Raw genomic sequence first — 20,171 nt, 5'->3', positions numbered from 1 at the left:
CGCGTATTTGGGTGCCAAACGCTTACTCACTAAACGGCCCCCAATGTAGTGATGAGTACCTTTAAACAACGTATCGCCTGAGGGGGGGTGTTGGGGGCAAAGACCCGAGAAGTTCGGTTTATCATCATATGGGGGCCCAAGACCAACGTTTTTTTTTGGAGGGGCTGATGAAGTGCTGTTACGGCCCGCTGCGATCCAATGTACAATTCTCATCGTCGTCCTGCTCTCTGGGTGATAAAGTATAGAGCCCACCTGTTCTCATAGTTGTCCTGCTACTGATGATAGATTGGATTCGTATTGGAAGTTCAGTACATGTTTAATGTTCTGCAAAATCATAGAACATAGCAAATATACTAAACCATGCTGAACTGTGCAATATTGACTCGACTGAATTATGTAGTTGTGCTTTCCCGCCGTCCACTGTCCTTTAGTTAGACTTCGCTAGCACGCAATTTTAAATTACGAATGAATGTTGCTTGGATAGGCCTACATATATTGTATATGTTACAACAATATACAATTACTGAATTTGAAGCACAAGATCATATTGGTTACATATCATCTCTTAGAAAACCTTGGTCATTTTCGACACAAAAGTTTCCTTGCAGCTTTACGAAATTTCTTATCTCTGAAATTGTAAATGATCCCATTCGCCAAGCTGGAATTCAAAAACAATGGTTCAGACATAATTTGAGATACCCGCACTGCGTACAAATGACAGTGTCATTATTACCAATGCATTCCCACATTCACGTTTTCCAATCAAAATATATGAGTTACTCAGCCGGTCGTCCTCAGTATACTCATTCGTTTTCTAGCTATACAGTAGGCATTCATATATCTCATCAGCATATATATACTAGATCAAAAATGTCAGTTATTTGCCATGGTGGTCCGTGACGAAACACTGGCACTTTCTGTCGCAGTAATCAAGTGGATGTGTTTTCAAATCACTCACAATTCTACTCGACAATTTTGAGGAAAACGCTGGGATGTGCAATCGACATACGACTGACGCACTTTTCAGCGTTTGCAACTAACAATTTGTCAACATAATCTATGTCAATGGGAAAATAGCAGGATGATAACACTTCTTCTTCGTCATCACTGTCTCTAGATAACATATGCGGCTGTGATCAGATACCGGCTTGCGATTCCGTCATCGTTCAGCACCTTACAAACCATGAATATGCCAAATACAATACTCGAAATCGATTGTCCAATGTCTATAGATGCTCGAGGCCACTCTCTATTTCATTTCAAGTTTCCTAAATAGACCATTATGCAGCTGCAACTGCCTAGCTGCAACGGCCTAAAGTCCACGTGTTAAGAAATAACCTAAGGCTACATATGTAGAAATTAACGGAAGTAGGCCTACTTCTACTACTGCTATCTCAGAACACAGATTAATGGGACCAGCGGGATCATGTGTGCTTATTTGTCCACCATCGTCAGGGAAACAATCGGAGCATGAAATATGAAAACTAAAATCTCGAAAATTATGTTCGGCAATGACGTGAACAGAATCCATAATTCAATATCGCGGAAGAGAAATAGTAATTAGGAAATTCTTATTGTGAATAATGATATAAATTTCAATCCACTTACTTGTTCAGCATACCAACGTAATAAGCAGTGACATAATATCCATCAAAGTTGTTGCATTTCAGGTAGCCAGCGGTGAGTAAGGATACTACAATCACAAATGGCACTGTAATATAATGTAGCAGTGTGTAGCTATAATTGAGATGAGTCATACAACATATTCAAATTCTGATACAAAGATGAGAACAAACGTAGGAGTGGAAAAGTTTCAGAAGTTGCTTCTTGAATGCATCATTCAGTATCAAAAATGGGTAATTTGGAATTGCTACTTCGCAATAAATTACATTGCGCGTTAACATGAATATCATTTGCGTTCTTTTTTCTTGTCTTCTGCTGGCATCTTTTCAGAGCTCGGCTCTCTCTTCCACTGGGCTTTGCAAGGCGCTGTATATGCAGCAGGATCGGCGATGAGGAGCCCAGATAAACCTCCGACACATAGAAACATGGCAGAGCCAAGACTCGAACACCAGCAACCATTGGTGTCGACAATGGTTTGCGGTTAATAAGCCGATAGGGATAAAGTGTTATTTCGGATCGTTTGTGAAGCGTATGTATGAATGGTAGTGACGAAATTACACTTCGGGATAAGAGGGATATGAAAGATACGTTTCCCAGAGATTGGATTGATCGCCCTGTCGGGGCCAAGACCACCGTTTTCAGGAGTCTAATGTGATTCACTATATATGTATCGGCCCCAATACTTTTGGATCCTAGAAAGAGGACATGGACGGGAAAATTGTACAGCTGACTCAGATCATTGGTAAATTGGCAACAATAAAGGTCAACTTGTCGCGGCAATCCCTGATAATCCCAGTATCTGAAGATAGTTTGTGGCGAGTTGACTTTATTTTAGTCAACTTTCTCGACAGTTCTAAAAGAACCCGTTTCAGGGGTATTTTGTGCCGGTATCCGGTGGCCTGGTAATTAATTATATCTGATTGAACGGCCAAACATGTTAGCCACCTATCACCCCTTTCGTATGTTTTCGCCCGTCAATTGTCCCCTAAGTTATTTTCGCCTCCTGCTTCTCAAAATCGCCCACTGGAGGGCGATATAGCCGGCGTTGGCCAGGTCACTGGTCTACAGGATGCAATTGGGGACTCTTGCAGACCAACAGATCTGATCAAGTGTAAGCTAGACGTTACTCAATGATGAGGTGTTGAGTCCAGCATTAACGACATTGCACATGCTGCTGGCTAATTAAATAGGTTTTACTCACATAAGGTTACCGTGAACACTGTTATCATCATTGCAAGCGTTAAGAATACTTGGATTTCTTGACGAATGTAAGTTTTCCTTGGGCCTTGTTGAGTGAAATCAGCCTGTTCATGGTCGCTATCGAACGTTTTCTTTGTTTGTTTAATCTTTTGGGCGATATCAATAGCAGTCGCTATGCAGAAGCAGACCTGCAACAAAGATACAGATCAGGGTAGAAATGTTATTGTAAATGAAGAATGCATTCACAATGGAATAAACCCGGATATTTGCGGTTTACACTCGTCATAGGTATACCTGTCAGCAATTAGCTTTCCGCTGGCGAGTGTCAGTCGAAACTATATTCGGGTTTATTTCAATATGAATATATTATGCAATTGAACACGGAAACGTCGAACTGCTGATAACATGCTTTAGTATGAGTATCTGTATAGGTAGGTGTTGGAGTCTGATATTATCAGTCCAAATAGAGAATCAAATACGAAGTCTTGTCTTACAAAAGCCTAGAGGTGGGCCGTGCTATAAGTCAGCAGTTACAGAAAATAAGAAGAATATCGCCCTGGTGTAAGTTATCATAGCAGTCGACAAACACCATGAATACCCCAAAACAAACAAATATACGAAGCCTTGAGGAGATGAAACAAATTGCTTTGTTTCAATACACCCCCATCTACCACATCTGTGAAATTATATACGCATAAACTATGTTCGCTTAATTTAAATGAACAAAAGAGATGGCGAAGGTGAGCACTACGCCATGTAAGTTACAAGTTAGATATAAGTTGCTATTTGATTTGACTACTATGCTACAGTGGTTCCCATTCTTTTTCCACCCACGTACCATTTTGATGTTTTATGCAGTGCTCGCGTACCACCTAAGTTACTGCGCGCCGAAGGCGGTCAAAACTGGTTCTACCTAGTTGAACTGCCGAAGGCAGCGAAACAGAAAATAAACTGCCCATTTTAAGGCGCAGTATATAATTTCTGTAGTGGATCCGTTTGGAATTCTTGTAGTCAAATATATTCAAATGGAATTTGGTTGGGCAAGAATCCGAATGCTTTACAAATAGCTATATTACCCGTAGGCCGTCATTGGTGAGATTGACCCTACCCACGACGACGACCTTACCACGACGACGACGACTTCAATAAACTCAAAATCAACTCCTCCTTTTTGTTACATTTTGTGAGATACCAACATCAAAGGAGACAACTACATCAGATTCCCAGCCGGATTCCAAGCAGATAGATTATTTGAAGCAGTGCTTACCCATCATTGCCACATAAATTAACTAAGAACTATATTCACACCAAGTACATTATGGTGGTTATTAGACACAATACGAATTCTGCTAATTAATTCTTTTCGCATTGTTTAGATCAGTGCTTTTCAACCTTTTTGAGCCTAATTCGCACTTTTTTTGTAAAATAAATTTAATTCACACAAACTAACCGAATACTGTTGTACAAAAAGAAGATGAAAATACAACATTTATTTGTTCGGATGTGCAACAAATTGGCTAATATGTATCTAAATCTAAAGCTATCGAATGTCTCATTAAAAAGGCCACTATTTTCGCTCGGTTTGATTTCAACTAATTCACTGAAACCGGTATCGGTCAAACAAGTTGTTGCGTTTTGTACAAGAACGTCTGCTAGTGCTTGGATGGCCAGGTCTTAAAATCTGTTCTGCACTCCTATCCAAAATACGTATTTTTACGAGTGATTGATGGTTGCTGGAATAAATCGTTTTTGAGAGCTGACACAAAGGTCTAGGACAATGGTTCTCAACCGATGTTCCGCGAAGCATTTTCAGATGGTCCGCGAAGCCATTAAATTTACAAAACAGTTCATAGCCTCATTTTTATTTTTTTTAATTAGGAAAATCGCAAGGCAGTTTCGCTTCATTACCTGTTTGTTTGTTTGTTTTTGGGTATTCATGGTGTTTCTCGACTACTACGGTCATTTCCTGTGAAACTCACATAAACCGAATGGCCGTCTGAGAGGAAATATCCTACTGTGCAGACTCATTTTGATTGGTAAATTGCCAATAGCCTTATGATACAAGTATTTTGCTGTATAGGGGTGTTTTGTTGGGGATTGTGTAAAAATAAAAAGCTCGATTAGTCAATCACCGTGACTTCTAAATGTTTCTAAAAATCAGCGTTCTCCTGTGATATACATAACCATTTTTCCATAATAACTTCAAGATGAGCTGCTAGATAGAAATCACCACGGTTGACGTTATATGTTCAATAAAAAAATTAGTTTGCCAACAAAGGTGCCATTTTTGTTACGATCATACATAAATGTGTCGTCGGAAGCGTGACGCGTAATTATCGCCATCACCTTTCTATATGGAAACGGATTTTTAACACTCGTTTATAACTAATCGAAGGCGCGCATTGTCAAGACACGTCCACGTATTTCAAAACATTTAGCTTCAGAATTCGCCTTGAATTAATACAAGTATTCCCAATTTATAGATAAATGAGAGGCTATGATGTTAATTTCAAGAATATTCAGTAGGGTTGTTCAAAAAACTTTTCTTCACAAATCTCACTCGCTTGATGACTAAATCGTCAGGTTGTCTAGGAAAACGATGCACACCAAATTTGACTCAATTCCAATAAAGGCCGTGCAATCTTGAATTGAAATTTTCAATTCTCGGATTATCCTTGATCGAGGGATTATCAACAAAAAACTCAAATAATTGCGCTTCCACCAGTCGGAATTGACTCAAATTTGTTTTGCATCGTCTCTGAAGACAGCTCAACAATTTCATGGTGTTGACGGAAAAATTTGAAATTTTTTTCAATTTATAATATTAAATTAAAATTTTCAATTCAAGATTGAACGGCCTTTACTGGTTGGAATTGACTCAAATTTAGTGTGCATCGTTTTCTTAGACAACCTGACGATTTAGTCATCAAGCGAGTGAGATTTGGAAAAATAAGTGTTTTTGAACAACCCTAATGTTCAGTGGTCACTTCGTTGCTGTTTATTAGTATCTGTTATTTGCACAGGACAGAAAACGGATGCGCACGAAAAAAGAGCTAAACTTGATGTGAAACTTTTGGTCAGTTTCATAATCGCTTTGAAATAATGAAAGTTAACCAAATTTCTTCAAAACATCTACTATGATGTTACTTTCAAGAAAAGTCATTATGTTACTGTTTATCACTATAGCCAAAAGTTATCATTTGTACAAGACACATGGCGATTGTACTATAATTGAGCTAAATTTGAACCAAAACTTCGGGGGGGGGGGCGAAGACACAACGGTTTAGGACCACTGGTCCAGTATGTCGAAATGGTGAATAACCCACTTGTTTGTCTTGGGCTTTTGCCTTATGTCTTGGAAAATAAGGTCCAAACGATCAGGGAAAGTAGACACATCAGAGCTCGCTACCTTATGATACGTTGCTCCAACTTATTTTTTCGATTTCCGATTTCCTGTCTCGCGAGTATGTGTGAAAAGCAAATGAAATCACGATACTGTGTGCTCACTCTAACTTGAGAATCCATAACAGTTTAATGACGATAAAGTAGCTTTCTAGACTACCACTAAACTCTGAGTTTTCGTGGCATCTCGCGAAAGGAAGCTGAAAAGGAATTCAGTTTCAATATAACAGTAGTAGGCTACGATTTTACGAACATGTATGACACACAGAACGCCCGAACCACAATTCATTCTAACATAGCTCTGCAGAATATGTCTGACGCACGCGATTTCAAATTAGGGTTAATTGAATTCCTCTGCGTGTCGCAATTGTACTACTGTCTACTGAGATTGCAAGAACGGGACTATTCCGTGCCGCCATGCATATCCATATCGAATGGTTTGGCCATCCAGCATCGGCCATATTTTTACCCAAGGTTTTCTCGACGGTTATGTTTTGGCACCTCATTTATAAACGCCTTTATAACCGCAGCGGTTTGTTGGCCAAAACTTTACGTCTTTGTTATGTTCGTGCATTTTACCTTGGTATCGTTTGTCTCTTATTTGTCTAAGATCAGTAATTACCGCCAATCAATATTTCCTGTGTCGCGCTTCGTATTTATACCCTGTGTTCTGTTGTCTAACTGGTCTTTCGTGTAAATTCACTCTGAATCGTGTCGCCTGTAATAAAGTTATTCTTCAACCTAGTCGTATGAGTTATGGTTCAAGCAAGATCAAGAATATAACAGTTTTGATGTGACCCGACGCAGAAGGGGTTGGCCTCGGAATGAATGAGTCTCGTAGACCTGAACTAGCTCGTTGCACATCTTCAGTCTCTACACTAGTTCATCCAAACGGTCTTTGACCATGTTTTCCACAAGAAAAAAAAACAGTCGAACAAATCTTATCATGAATTCTCATGATGAAACCATATTTTCTGAGTGTCTCGCTTGTTTGCTACAGTACCCAACACCGTGATCTTAGATTTGTAAAAATGATCGCAGGATTTTTTGCAATAAATTCAACAAATATTGCATACATATTAAGAGATAGCTCTGGCACCGTGTCGACCCATAATTATACCATTTGCGGTCCTTACAGGGATGGTGTGAACCTCTGAAAGGTTCAGGTTCGTGTGAACGCGCACCTTTTTGAAAGGTTTTGTGTGAACACGAACGTGAACCTCGTGACGTCATATTTCTAATTCCAACCCTATCTTCCAATGAAGTGATAGCCTATAATAATGTACACGATACCTAGCGAAGACTCGGTCCACATAATGCCACAATGCTGAATTACATATCCGCGTTTTAAACGTCGCTTAATGTATCAACAGCGGTAATGAAAGGATATAATAATTGCGTAAAATCAGTACATTCCGTCGCTTTGCCAACAATTTCGACGAGGACTTACCAAGGAATATAAGCTTACGCCTTAACGGTCTTAGCCAGACCGGACAATGCGTTCGGAGTCTGAGTATTGCAACATTGATATTGAGCAGAGTGTACAACGGGTTTCAATACTCGCTACGGATACCACAAACAACAACTAGTTATGCAGCAGTAGCAAGCACCTTAATTGCACGGATTTGGTTTTAATGATATAGTAAAGATATGAAGTCAAGATTGATCCCGTACGCCCGTTCGATTTTTTACATCAGAAGACGATATCAATGTCATTGATTGGTTGAATGAATAAGCATCATTCGCTGACTACGTATATCGCTCGTGATGTTGTGTGATTGCGGGTCACGCTCACAGCAGATAGTCACTAAATATTCACAAACGGAAAGCTGGTTATTCCGAGAACATTTTTGCAACAAAGCGACTAAAACTTTTAAGGTTGTCAAGGTGCATGCTCGTTAAGCGTTGATTTTTTATGCTGCCAGCACCATGCATGGATTGGCCCGCAGTTGAAATGCAATAAATTTGAGCCAAAGATCTTATAATGGATTGAAAAATTACATTGAATTGAAAATTACAATTTACCAGAAGGTTCACAGTGCAGAACCTACCAAGGTTCTGTTGTGAACACGAACCTCTAAATTTCCGAGGTTCACACACAAAACGCGAACGTGAACCTCACGTTCACACCATCCCTATTATTAACCCTTGAAGGGTAAAAATTCGCGTTACAGTATCTTGCAAATGGGAGTTCGTAATTATGGCATTTCCTACCATCCTCGTGCGTCGCACTAATCAAATAGTTATTACGAAAGTATCATGATTGTTTAGCCAAAGAAAGCAGAAAGTCAATTTGACGTCATTTTTTCAGCCTGCCGCAGGCTCGGACGGGCTGGTATACTGTATGTATGCCACTACACAAGCTTCTAAACCAGGCTTTTGGTTACGTAATAATTATAGCGCAAAAGTATGAATACACTACGGCTTGTGAGAACTACGATTAGTCGTGCGTCGTAAGTTCAACAAGTTTTTACAATCACGTCGCAACAGCACAATTGCACTGCCCGTGAATTTCCTATCAGGTTTGTTTGAATTATTCCAGGTCAGAAAAATTAACAATTATTATTCACGATTTTCATTCGCACACATCCTGAATTTTCATTCGCACCATTCGCACCACCTTCGTCATTCGCATTCATCCGGGATTTTCATTCGCACCATTAGCCCCATCTTCGTAATTCACACTCCAATTTGTTTCATTCGCTCAAGTGCGAACCGTCACACAGGTTGAAAAGCACTGGTTTCGGACAACAAGTCGTTTCGTGATTGAGCTGTTTTTCTAGAATGTTCGGTATGTAGGTTGCACGTGGTAGTCTGGGAGAAGTGGGAGAGTGCTTGGTCTGGCTGGGAGTGTGGCTGGAGGTGCTGGTTGTTAGCGAGTATGTTGGGTTTGAAGTTGAAGTAGTAGCTCAAGTGGGGTAGTACAGTAGGAAGTGTCTAGGGTTGACAAGGCTACTGGGGCTTGTGCAGTGATTCTGTGTGTAACGTAGTTGGTTGAGTATTATGCCACTGTATGTTTTGCGGTGTTATGTCGTTGTATGATTATATGCGTGTTAAGCAATGTGCATTGGTTTTGCCGGTGCGTGCGATCACGGAAAGGCGAGGTCCCGAGCCCACGAACACCACGAAGTCCCTGTTAGGCAGGCCGTGTTATTTTTGGCATTTGCCAAAACTGCCAAAAATAACTCATTTTTGGCATTTTTCGATTTTTATTTTTGGCAGTTTTGGCATCGTCCTCTAAATAGATAGTTTCAGCCTCGAATTACTCACAAAAACGCTTTATTTGGGCTAGTTTGTCAAAAGACACCACAAAATGTGCAGCATCCACGTATAATGAGTGCCAACAAACAATAAGAAGAAGAAAAAACCTAACGATTTCATAGGTTGATAATATTTCAAGAGCTTCTTGGAGGTACAGAACTTCAATATACAATTAAATAGTATATTCATATTGAAATGAACCCGAATATTTTCGGCTGACACTCGTCAGGGGTAATCGTCAGCAACTAGTAGAGAATTGGAAAGAACATTGTATATCAACAATCGTATCACAAAATATGACGTCACCAGCATGAAATTTCGAATGAGAGAGCGTTCAATGTACTATTTTTAGGTGATACACGAACTCCTTTTGTTGACAGAGTTTTGGTTGGTGTATTTTGATAAAAGTTGATTCCAAGGCACACAAATGGAATTGTGAACGGCCTCGACCTACGATTCGAAATCGGTCGTCTCGATAATTATTCGCACAAATCGGATTATCCAACAGATGTTTGCCGATGGCAGAATTAATTGCCTTTGATCGATCAGCATCAATCTTAAGTGGATCGAGACGACCGATTTCGAATCGTAGGTCGAGGCCGTTCACAATTCCATTTGTGTGCCTTGGAATCAACTTTTATCAAAATACACCAACCAAAACTCTGTCAACAAAAGGAGTTCGTGTATCACCTAAAAATAGTACATTGAACGCTCTCTCATTCGAAATTTCATGCTGGTGACGTCATATTTTGTGATACGATTGTTGATATACAATGTTCTTTCCAATTCTCTACTAGTTGCTGACGATTACCCCTGACGAGTGTCAGCCGAAAATATTCGGGTTCATTTCAATATGAATATACTATTTAATTGTAGGTTGATAATATCAAACGAAACCACAGAATGTGCAGTATCCATCGGAATCGGTGCCTATAAGCAAAAAAAAGAAAGAAAAGCCTAACAAACACGCTCAACAGCTGATTGTTACAGCTGTTGAATAGACTGAAATCATTTGCACTGTAACAGTGCTTCCAAACTCAGGTCAGCTAAGTTTCTCCTAAATTCATTTCTCGCCCAGCGAATCTGGGAAATATCGGCTTCAACAGTAGCCGTTGAGGAAAAGAATGTTGCCAGTCACCCACAAAAAGTTTTCAGAGCTTCAAAATCTTTGTAGGGCCGAACCGGCATCCATGCATCATGAAAAGCGATCACTTCGCCAGTGCCATCGATCTCATCGCGTGAAGAATTTTCTTCCCGATCCTTTTCCAGGAGTTTCCTGTGATGTCTCTCAACACATTCTATTTAGTAGCCCGACTATCATTTCTCCTTCAGTCTACCGATATATTTTCGGAGGACTTTTGTCACTTCAGGTGGCTTTAATATTACCTACTCGCATGGAAGAGTCCTGGGAGGATTAGTTTGTTTAAGAACGTTGACGCAACAAGACTGTCTGGAAAAACGAGACTATGCAGCTCAGAAATAGCCAGACAGTTTGTTGCGTCACAATGTTCAACTCGATCACAATGCAAAAATCGTGGTTGATTTTGGGGTTCCAGTTCCATGAGCAGAATATAGTTCATATTTTATTAATCAGTATTGCGGCAGCCTCTCATTGATACCCGTTTTATCAAATTTAGCGCTCGTCAAGCCGGTCAAAAATGGTCGTAAAATTGCCTTTGGACAAATGGAAAGTATGACGTAAACCTAATGCAGTCAGCCGTTCAATCTCGCTGTGCCCACACCATTTAGCACACCATGCTTTCACCCCTAATGGGTGGGCTAGACCGAGATTAAGAAACCTGCCTTTCACATACGCTCTTCTCGCTTGCAACGCGGTCCTGTTAGCACAACACCATGAACGAAGTACACTGTTTGGCAGGCCGTGTTAATTTTGCATATGCCAAAAATTGCTTATTTTTGGCATTTCCAAATTTTTATTTTTGGCAGTTTTGGCATCTGGCTCCTGAAATGCCAAAAATAACACGGCCTGCTGTTAGGTTTTGCATGCCGTATCAGGGACGCTACAATTGGCGAGCACGCCAGGACCTCGTTCATTTTCGTGGTTGCCGTACCGGTACATGGTGATAATCGGAAGATTTGCTGCGAATGCATGGGAATTACGACAAGAGACTGATGATAACGTGCTGTCTGGGAGCCTGCGGAAGGCTGTGTTTATGAACGGGACATTGATTGTCGGAGCCTGCGGAAGGCTGTGTTTATGAACGGGACATTGATTGTCGGAGCCTACGGAAGGCTGTGTTTATGAACGGGACATTGATTGCCGGAGCCTGCGGAAGGCTGTGTTTATGAACAGGACATTGATTGTCGGAGCCTGCGGAAGGCTGTGTTATGAACAGTAAACACTGATTGATGGAGCCTGAGTATGCTGGTCTTGGCTGGAAGACAACGTGGCGGTTGTCAGTGTCACTCACATTTACTTCGTTTCCATGCTCGGCCGATGGGCCCATTTTCGAGAGACTCGGCCGACGAACGAGAGAATTTTGTTGCGCATTTACTGTGATGCACACCCACGCCGGCCGACTCGTCGGCCATCTAGTAAATCCTTCGGCTTAGCCCTTCGGCCATGCTTGCGCTGTGTCTTCGATTAGCTAATTGGTATTCGCTACTTACAATACACTTTTCGTATCAAATTAACCATGGCTGCACTCCGGACGGATCTTGGACGCCTTGAGAAACCAAGAATTATGATCGCAACGGAATTTAGTAGTACCGGTACTGCTACGAATTACCCGTAGGCTACCGAAATCTTCGCGATCTGATCACATACGCTGCTGCCACAATTCGAAGGTTTGCGTTCTATGGTGCATGGATATAATACAAACTATACCGCTTGACCACAAACTAGGTGAACTTATTCACATTCCCCTAGTAAGCAAATCATCGACAGGACACTGGACGTTCATGTCTGAATCATGACGACGAAACGGTAGTACCGGTAGACTACTGGAGAAGTTACTATTCTGTGCTCGAAATTATTGGACCACGATATCCCATATCTATATCCCCCACATACTAAGATATGCCACCAATTTTCATCTTTTATCCATCTTATTTTATCTTCTGTTAGTTTTAAGCAATTGGTTCATCGTGACCATTTTAGATGTTGGATGCATTTCGTGTTCAAGGTCAAAGCGTGTTATTTGATTGAATGACCGCTACAAGTCTTTTCGGCTCATTCCTACCGAGTCATTTATCGCAATCTTCTGATTATTATGAAATTGTTACTGAGTAAGTAAGCCAAAAACGTCATCGCGATCGCTTCGCCCACCTAGTTCGGCCAAGTCACGGTTGGGTTACGTCTGCTCATGGAAACACGGCCGACATGTACAACGCATGCGTCATGGCCTTTCGGCCGACCGTCGGCCGAGCATGGAAACGAAGTAATTATTGGCGTGTGTGTCGAATGCAGTGACTCGTCGGGTCACAGCTGTGGAGCTGGAAAAGCGCTGTGTTGCTGCGCAGAGATTGCCGGGACCGGGAAATGTCAGTGTGGGTCTCGGAATGAAGACAGCATTGGCTAGTGTGTCGGTGTCTGCTGCGGCATGGAATCGGGTGTCGCCTTCCGGGAAAGGTCATTGGTGACAGTGAAGGTGCATCTCGTTGAGAGCGGCTTTGGTGCGAACAGCTGTGGAATGGGGACCGACGGCCGAGGCTGCCGTGAACTGGTGCGGCATGTTGTGATGTGGGGGAACAGTCGGAGAAATGTACTCACGGAATCGCGGGTCGTTTATTGGCTTCAATGTGATATTTTATGCAGTTGCGATGATTGATATATGTTGATTAGGTGATTAAGATTATTCTTTTCAGAAAATCTAATCAAGAAAGGGGAGGGTAATGTAACGCCCTGGTAATTACATTGTGTTGTCATTGAGCTGTTTTTCTAGAATGTTCGGTATGTAGGTTGCACGTGGTAGTCTGGGAGAAGTGGGAGAGTGCTTGGTCTGGCTGGGAGTGTGGCTGGAGGTGCTGGTTGTTAGCGAGTATGTTGGGTTTGAAGTTGAAGTAGTAGCTCAAGTGGGGTAGTACAGTAGGAAGTGTCTAGGGTTGATAAGGCTACTGGGCTTGTGCAGTGATTATGTGTGTAACGTAGTTGGTTGAGTATTATGCCAGTGTATGTTTTGCGGTGTTATGTCGTTGTATGAATATATGCGTGTTAAGCAATGTGCATTTGTGTTACCGGTGCGTGCGATCACGGAAAGGCGAGGTCCCGAGCCCACGAACACGACGAAGTCCCTGTTAGGTTTTCATGCCGTATCAGGGACGCTACAAAATAATGAGCAGCGAATGACCAATTCAGTGTCACGAGGTTAACTTGTTCCTCGCTTCAGTTGTAGCTCAGAAAATTATTAATAGCACGTAGGGTTGTATTTAAAACAAACGGTGTTTTGGAACACATTGTTCAAACCATGTTTTAAACAGTGTTGCAAACAGTGTTTTAAACCAGTGGTTCTCAACCTCCGGTCCGCGGACCGGTGCCGGTCCGCGACGACATTCCTGCCGGTCCGCCAGGTATATTACAATTTTAGACCTTTATTTCAATGTTGAAGGCGATAAGTACTGAACAGATACGAGCTCGTCGCTAAACAGTGCAGTTTGCGCGATCATTCGTTTTCAATTCATTCATTTTGTGTAGGGCCGTAACTTGGGCACTCCAAACTGCCCAATTGGAGAGGGGCCGAGCTTGAAAAGGTCCCAAAGGTATTTTGCAAGTGAACATAAATCATAGCGTATTTAAAAAAAAAACTTTTTCAACATTTTTCAATTTCTTTTCGCTCTTTGTGTGATTTAGTGTCACTGAATGTTTTGCATATTAGGTTCCCTTCTCCGAGGAATACGCATGTGTAACCACTCGGTTCCGGGGCCATAATGACTCCGGACTATCTGGTTGCAAGACCAGTCATGCGTAAGGTAGCATGCGGGATTGGGAAAAGAGGAAGTGATTGGAGTTAGTCTTTGGTATGTAGTTGGGTTGGATATGGAGTTGGTCTTGGAGTATCTTTGTGTGGAGTTGTTACTGTGTTAAGTCTTGGATTGGATTGGATTGGCAGTATTGATGTGTTTATTGTCCCTGCCTTCGTTGTAATATATCCGTCGAATCTGCAATGTGTCTCTGGGTCCAGTCGAACCTGAAGTAACTTAGCCGCATTCAGTTAGATAGCGAAGACTACGACAGAACGGCTACAAATGGCGAGCACGCACCCTGATGCTGGATCCGGTATAGTGATGCCGCTTGCAGTAAGAGACGGATGCGGTGGACTTGAAGAAAGACAGTTATTGAAGAGGAAAGAAGAAGTTGCACTTGCACGGTTTTTTAACAAGTTGGCAAAAGGAATGCTTGGGAAGGAAGCACGACGAATTGTGAAGTTATTGGATACTCGTGCTGTTGGGAAAATGGATAATGTGGCACGTGGTGACTTGGTACATGGGTCGGTATGCTCGTCTGCTGGAAAATCTGTTGCTGTTGTGAACGTGGGGTGGAATTTGAGAAACAGCATGTAATCGTTGATGACAAACCGCTTGAATATGAGAGTAAAATGGATTCAGTGTCTGAAGAGACTGTTACTGCTCCTGTAGAAGATATTGGATTAGGGATGGTAGTCATGGTACCATTGAAGTCGTGTGACGAGACAAATGATGATGATGATGATTGTCAAGGTGAAGAAAAAAGGTTTGATGGAGGAACATTTGGCTGAGGATTGTGGAGGTGAAAGTGCTGCAGTGGCTTCGTCAATTGGAAACAAGGGCTTGGTTGGTAGAGAAGTAAACGTATCTGATATACTTGGAACTTTAAAGCCGTTGGTGATCTGTAAGCTGGCCATTGAGTGTATCACTGTGAATATAAAGGAGCCGTCGCACCGTAAAGCTATTACTTCAAGAGATATTTGAATGAGATTGTGGGTCATTGGGATTCGACACTGGATTTGGACTACGCCCCTGATGTTCACATATTAGAACTGTGGCTTGATTTGATAGTGAACTGACCCTGCTATTGTTTATGGCCGGGTATTGATACCTCGTGTTTTGTTTCTGTAATTGGCTTGGTTTTAGCACATGGTGTTATGTTGTGGCAAATGGTTGCTTTTACATTGTTGCTGGATTGTGTCTGTTGTTATGTATTGTTGACAGTTGAGTGAACTTTTGGAGATATTATGGTGGCCTTTGTGTTCTTGGTGGATCTCACGAATGTATTGTATTATTGTGGTTGTAGAACGTTGTGACAAGCCTTGCCTGATTCTGTTTATTCTTTGTACATATTGTTGCCATTTTTTATACTCTGCATTTTTTTTACTTGTTTTTTTTTATTTGTGCTCCTCCTTGTCGCTTGTGAGTGATCTTTGCTACTAGATCACTCAACTTGGGAACGGGGATGTGTAACCGCTCGGTTCCGGGGCCATAATGACTCCGGACTATCTGGTTGCAAGACCAGTCATGCGTAAGGTAGCATGCGGGATTGGGAAAAGAGGAAGTGATTGGAGTTAGTCTTTGGTATGTAGTTGAGTTGGATATGGAGTTGGTCTTGGAGTATCTTTGTGTGGAGTTGTTACTGTGTTAAGTCTTGGATTGGATTGGATTGGAAGTATTGATGTGTTTATTGTGCCTGTCTTCGTTGTAATATATCCGTCGAATCTGCAATGTGTCTCTGGGTCCAGTCGAACCTGAAGTAACTTAGCCGCATTCAGTTAGATAGCGAAGACTACGACAGAACGGCTACACATGATTTATAGAAATAGGCATTTCGGCGTCAGCCATTATCGCGCCACGACGTGCCAACACATTATGAATTTACGCTAACATGGGACTCCGAAAGGCTGGGTTGTAATGACTCGAGTCATGACTCGACTCGAGTCGTGATATTCGGATGACTCGACTAGATTCGAGTTATTTTCTCAAAATACGGAAACGACTCGAGTCAATTTATGTATTGACTCGACTTGAACTCGAGTCAATGCGCATGATTCGAACCAAGTCATATAACTGGAGACCCAGACGGCCCGGACCGACATTTCATTGTAACTTGGAACAATAATAAAGCAACCGCAATATTGTGATCTCGTCTATACTCGTACTTCAAAATGCGACCAAAAACTTCTGAAAGTGAGAAAAATCAGGATATTATTATTGCGAGCCATTAGATATCATCAAACAGAGTTCTAAAAAGTGGGTTTAACAAGACTTTAACTGGAAACAGAACAGTCAGCAAAATGACTTGGACTCGGACTCGATACCATGACTCAGACTTGACCCTCTGCTCGCTGACTTGTAATCGGATTTGACTAGGTGGTGAATTGAAAATGACTATAGATTTGACTCGAGTCAAAACTATAAAAGTGAGATTAACTTGTGACTCGAAGCCTTGTGACTTGGTTACAACCCTGCCGAAAGGTGTGCCAAAATTTCGGCTTCGAGAAAATCGATTAGATCATGAATGATCAAAACTTTTCGCTATTGGCGCGATGAAGCTACAGAAACTCTCTGCTTACACTGAGTAGAATGAATGTGCTCACTAGTACAGGTAACAACCTATCCACCCAACTGTAGGGTCTTAGGGCGAAGCCCCCGGAAGTTTTGATTATCGCCGTGTGGGGCCCCAAGACCAACGTTTTTGGGGGTGGGCTGACGAAGTGCTTTTTCGGTCCGGATTTGCGCATGACTGGTATAGGTGCTGCAAGGTGTTTTCTTGCGATACGCATTGTATTTGTAGCTGTCAGAGTAGCCTGAATCTGGTGGTAGTGGGCAATGAGCAAGGTAGCACGACAATGTGCTTGATTCGACTACGAAACGCTTCTTCTCTCGATTTTGTCAAAAGGAAGAATATTATTAGAGTTGGCGTGGTCGGTTAAACACACGGCCTTCGGCGCGAAAGACTGTAAACGACTCTCGGCGATATCACGTTTATCTGGACAAGGCATGCAATTCTACCTCGACTCAGCAGACTCACTACCATAAAATGTCACTCTCTAGCACCATATAATTGCAAAAAACGGTTGCATACTCCACATTTTGGCTTCATTTCAATTTTGGAACTTTACCGGTCCGCCAGACATTTTTTTAAATTTTACCGGTCCGCTGGGTGAAAAAGGTTGAGAGCCACTGTTTTAAACAAAGTTCTTTTTTTAATTTGTTTTTTAAGTTGTATAATTATCCCGCAACTGTGCAAATTCTTTTTAAAAAAGATGTTGTATGAGCCTATAAGGAGAAATAGCATCCTCTATAGCCAAAGTATATCGATTTGGGATAGTTGGAACCCTCAAAATAGCAATAGTACAGACATTTCGAGGAAAGAGCTAAGTTTGCCCTATATTTTCAATTGTCAATGTCTATCCACTATGATATCGTAATTAAATCTTCGTGACGTCATGGCTTGAACAGAAACAAAACAAAAAACAACAATAAAACATGTTTTTAACAAGGGCCTTGTTTTAAACATCTTTTTTAAAATTGATCTTTCTTTTAAATGCCACCCTACCAATACATGTTCATATACCCAAACTGAAAAGCAATATTTAAAGTATCAATATAGATAACACTTCTAGTACTACACTTGTAATAGAGTAGAAATTTGCAGTGTGACATCGACGCGATTAAAAAATCTGACTACTGCCACCACCTCTTGATGAGTTGCGATAACAAATTTCCGAGAGATCGCATTTTTTTCTGTTATCGTAGAAGGGGCGTGTTGATTTGGCATCCATGACGTTTCCACTTATATTTAGCCTAAATATTCTTTATTTTGATTCATGATCCACCAACCTTTGTGACAGTTTTTTTTACAAGATATTGCTTACGAAAACTAGACGGCGAAGAGACAAAACAAAAAAATATCGGTATGAGTTACAGAGTTGCAGTTACAGTTGGAACTGTGTAAAGTCCTGAATGAAATACCAAATGGAATTCAATACTCTGATTTAGTCTACGCCACTTTGTTTGAGTTTATGCGACATATTACCATGACTGTATAAGGAATAAAGATTGTCACAGCTCCGTAGAGTGGTGCTCTCCACGTGGAATAAGATTGTAGACCCATCATATAAGTCAATAGACTGGGCTGAAACTGGAAAGCAAACTGTTCCGGAAAAGCAGCTGTAAAATATAAAGATATCCCGTTAGTCGTGATAGTTTATCAATCGGATTCCCATTATACGACAGTAGCTTTCAATGACATAAAGGTAAAATCATGTGACGACTTTCAAATTATGAGCAGCATTTGAGAATCGATAATCATCGGTATGATCAGGGGTTCTATTTATGTACCCGCTCATAACATACAACGTATTCATACACGATACACACGACGAAATCTTATATAGGCCTGCTCAACAGAATGAAGGATGCTGAAACGATAAAATATACCGTCTCTTAATTTACCATCACATTGGCAGAACGTCCGATGTAGCATTGTTCGGTGTAGATATATCTGGCTTCATTTTAAACCAGTGGTTCGAACGTGGGGGAGGGGGGTCGAGAAATTGACAAATTCTGTATGAATTCTGACTGAACATGTTTTTCACAACCATTCTGAGGAGACGATTGTTGAAGATGACACATATTTAGTATTCAAGAAAGCTCGCCAAATTGAAACTTCACAGTCGCTCAACGGCGTATAGGCTGATTTCAACTCCATTTGAGCAAATATTTGATGTACTTTGAATATTTAGAGCAATTAACACGTGTAAGTCATTCAATACTCCTTAGCTTTGACAGTAGCCTGAACCTCGGTGCGCTGGGTAGCTGTTGTTAATAGCTGGAGAACTGCACTGCTCAAGACAGATTTAGCTACAATATAGATTGCCAGGTTTTGTCCTCGATTAGGCTATCCTAAATCTACACAATTCAATTCAATTCCAAAACCGATCAAATTTACCATGGCAGTACAGAACGACGCCGTGTTCTCTGTAGTCACTACAAGCATTGGCATTAGCGTCAGTGCAACCTACCCTGAACTAAAATGATATCCTGTTCAATGTGCTTTGCTATTTTCATACAAGTTTATTTGTTTATTTGTTTATTTGTCAGAAATGTTAATTACCCAACAACCGGAATGCGGTAGTGACGAGATAGCGCAGTGATATAATCCGCGGCTGCAACACCAATGTGTGCGGGTTCGAGTCCGACCGAGGTCGACTTCCGAATTCCGATAACTAAGTGCAGGAGGTTTGCCTAGGCTCCTCCTCGCCTCCTCATCCGCGTCAGCCGTCTCTTACAAAAGCCTAAAGGTGGGCCGTGCTATAAGTAAGCAGTTACGAAAAATATGAAGAATATCGGCCTGGTGTAAATGACCATAGCAGTCAAAAAACACCATGAATACCTCAAAACAAACAAACATACAAAACCGGAATTCGGAATCAAACTTGCCGCAAGATATACCATATGTATACTATTAGATCAGGGATGGGCAACCTGCGGTCGTAGAATGAATTTTGTGCCGCCATCGACACAAATTCAATCGGTATGCATTGACGGCTGCTAGTATAACACTAGACTTACCTGGTACGATAGCCACAGTGATTATGACCATCCATAAACCAAAAAGACTGTACGTAAGAGATCGAGTCTTTCTCGTCCGGTTCCAGAACGGCCATTTAATAGCAGCGAAACGTTCTATGCTCAGCAACAACAGATGGAAGATGGATCCCTGAATAAAATTCACATCAGTAAAATGAGTA

The 20,171-nt window shown here is 41.4% G+C and overlaps 1 protein-coding gene across 1 annotated transcript in view; it reads right to left on the bottom strand.

The window, feature by feature from the left end:
* Nucleotides 1–297: 297 nt before the first annotated feature.
* The window catches only part of LOC145444434 (uncharacterized), a 34,099-nt gene continuing 14,225 nt past the window's right edge, over nt 298–20,171 (bottom strand). The window contains exons 4-8 of the mRNA XM_080322415.1: nt 19,993–20,140; nt 18,455–18,588; nt 2,825–3,011; nt 1,609–1,711; nt 298–658 (exon numbers count right to left, since the gene is read on the bottom strand). Coding sequence (XP_080178541.1) covers nt 580–658; nt 1,609–1,711; nt 2,825–3,011; nt 18,455–18,588; nt 19,993–20,140 — 651 coding nt within the window. The 3' untranslated portion in view covers nt 298–579. The remainder of the gene's footprint in view (nt 659–1,608; nt 1,712–2,824; nt 3,012–18,454; nt 18,589–19,992; nt 20,141–20,171) is intronic.

This window comes from Botryllus schlosseri, chromosome 8 (assembly GCF_051294905.1).
Source record: "Botryllus schlosseri isolate E-star chromosome 8, Bs_hap1, whole genome shotgun sequence".
Classification (NCBI taxonomy): domain Eukaryota; kingdom Metazoa; phylum Chordata; class Ascidiacea; order Stolidobranchia; family Styelidae; genus Botryllus; species Botryllus schlosseri.
The sequence above is the reverse complement of the archived record's forward strand: the minus strand, read 5'-3'. Positions and strand labels throughout refer to the sequence as shown.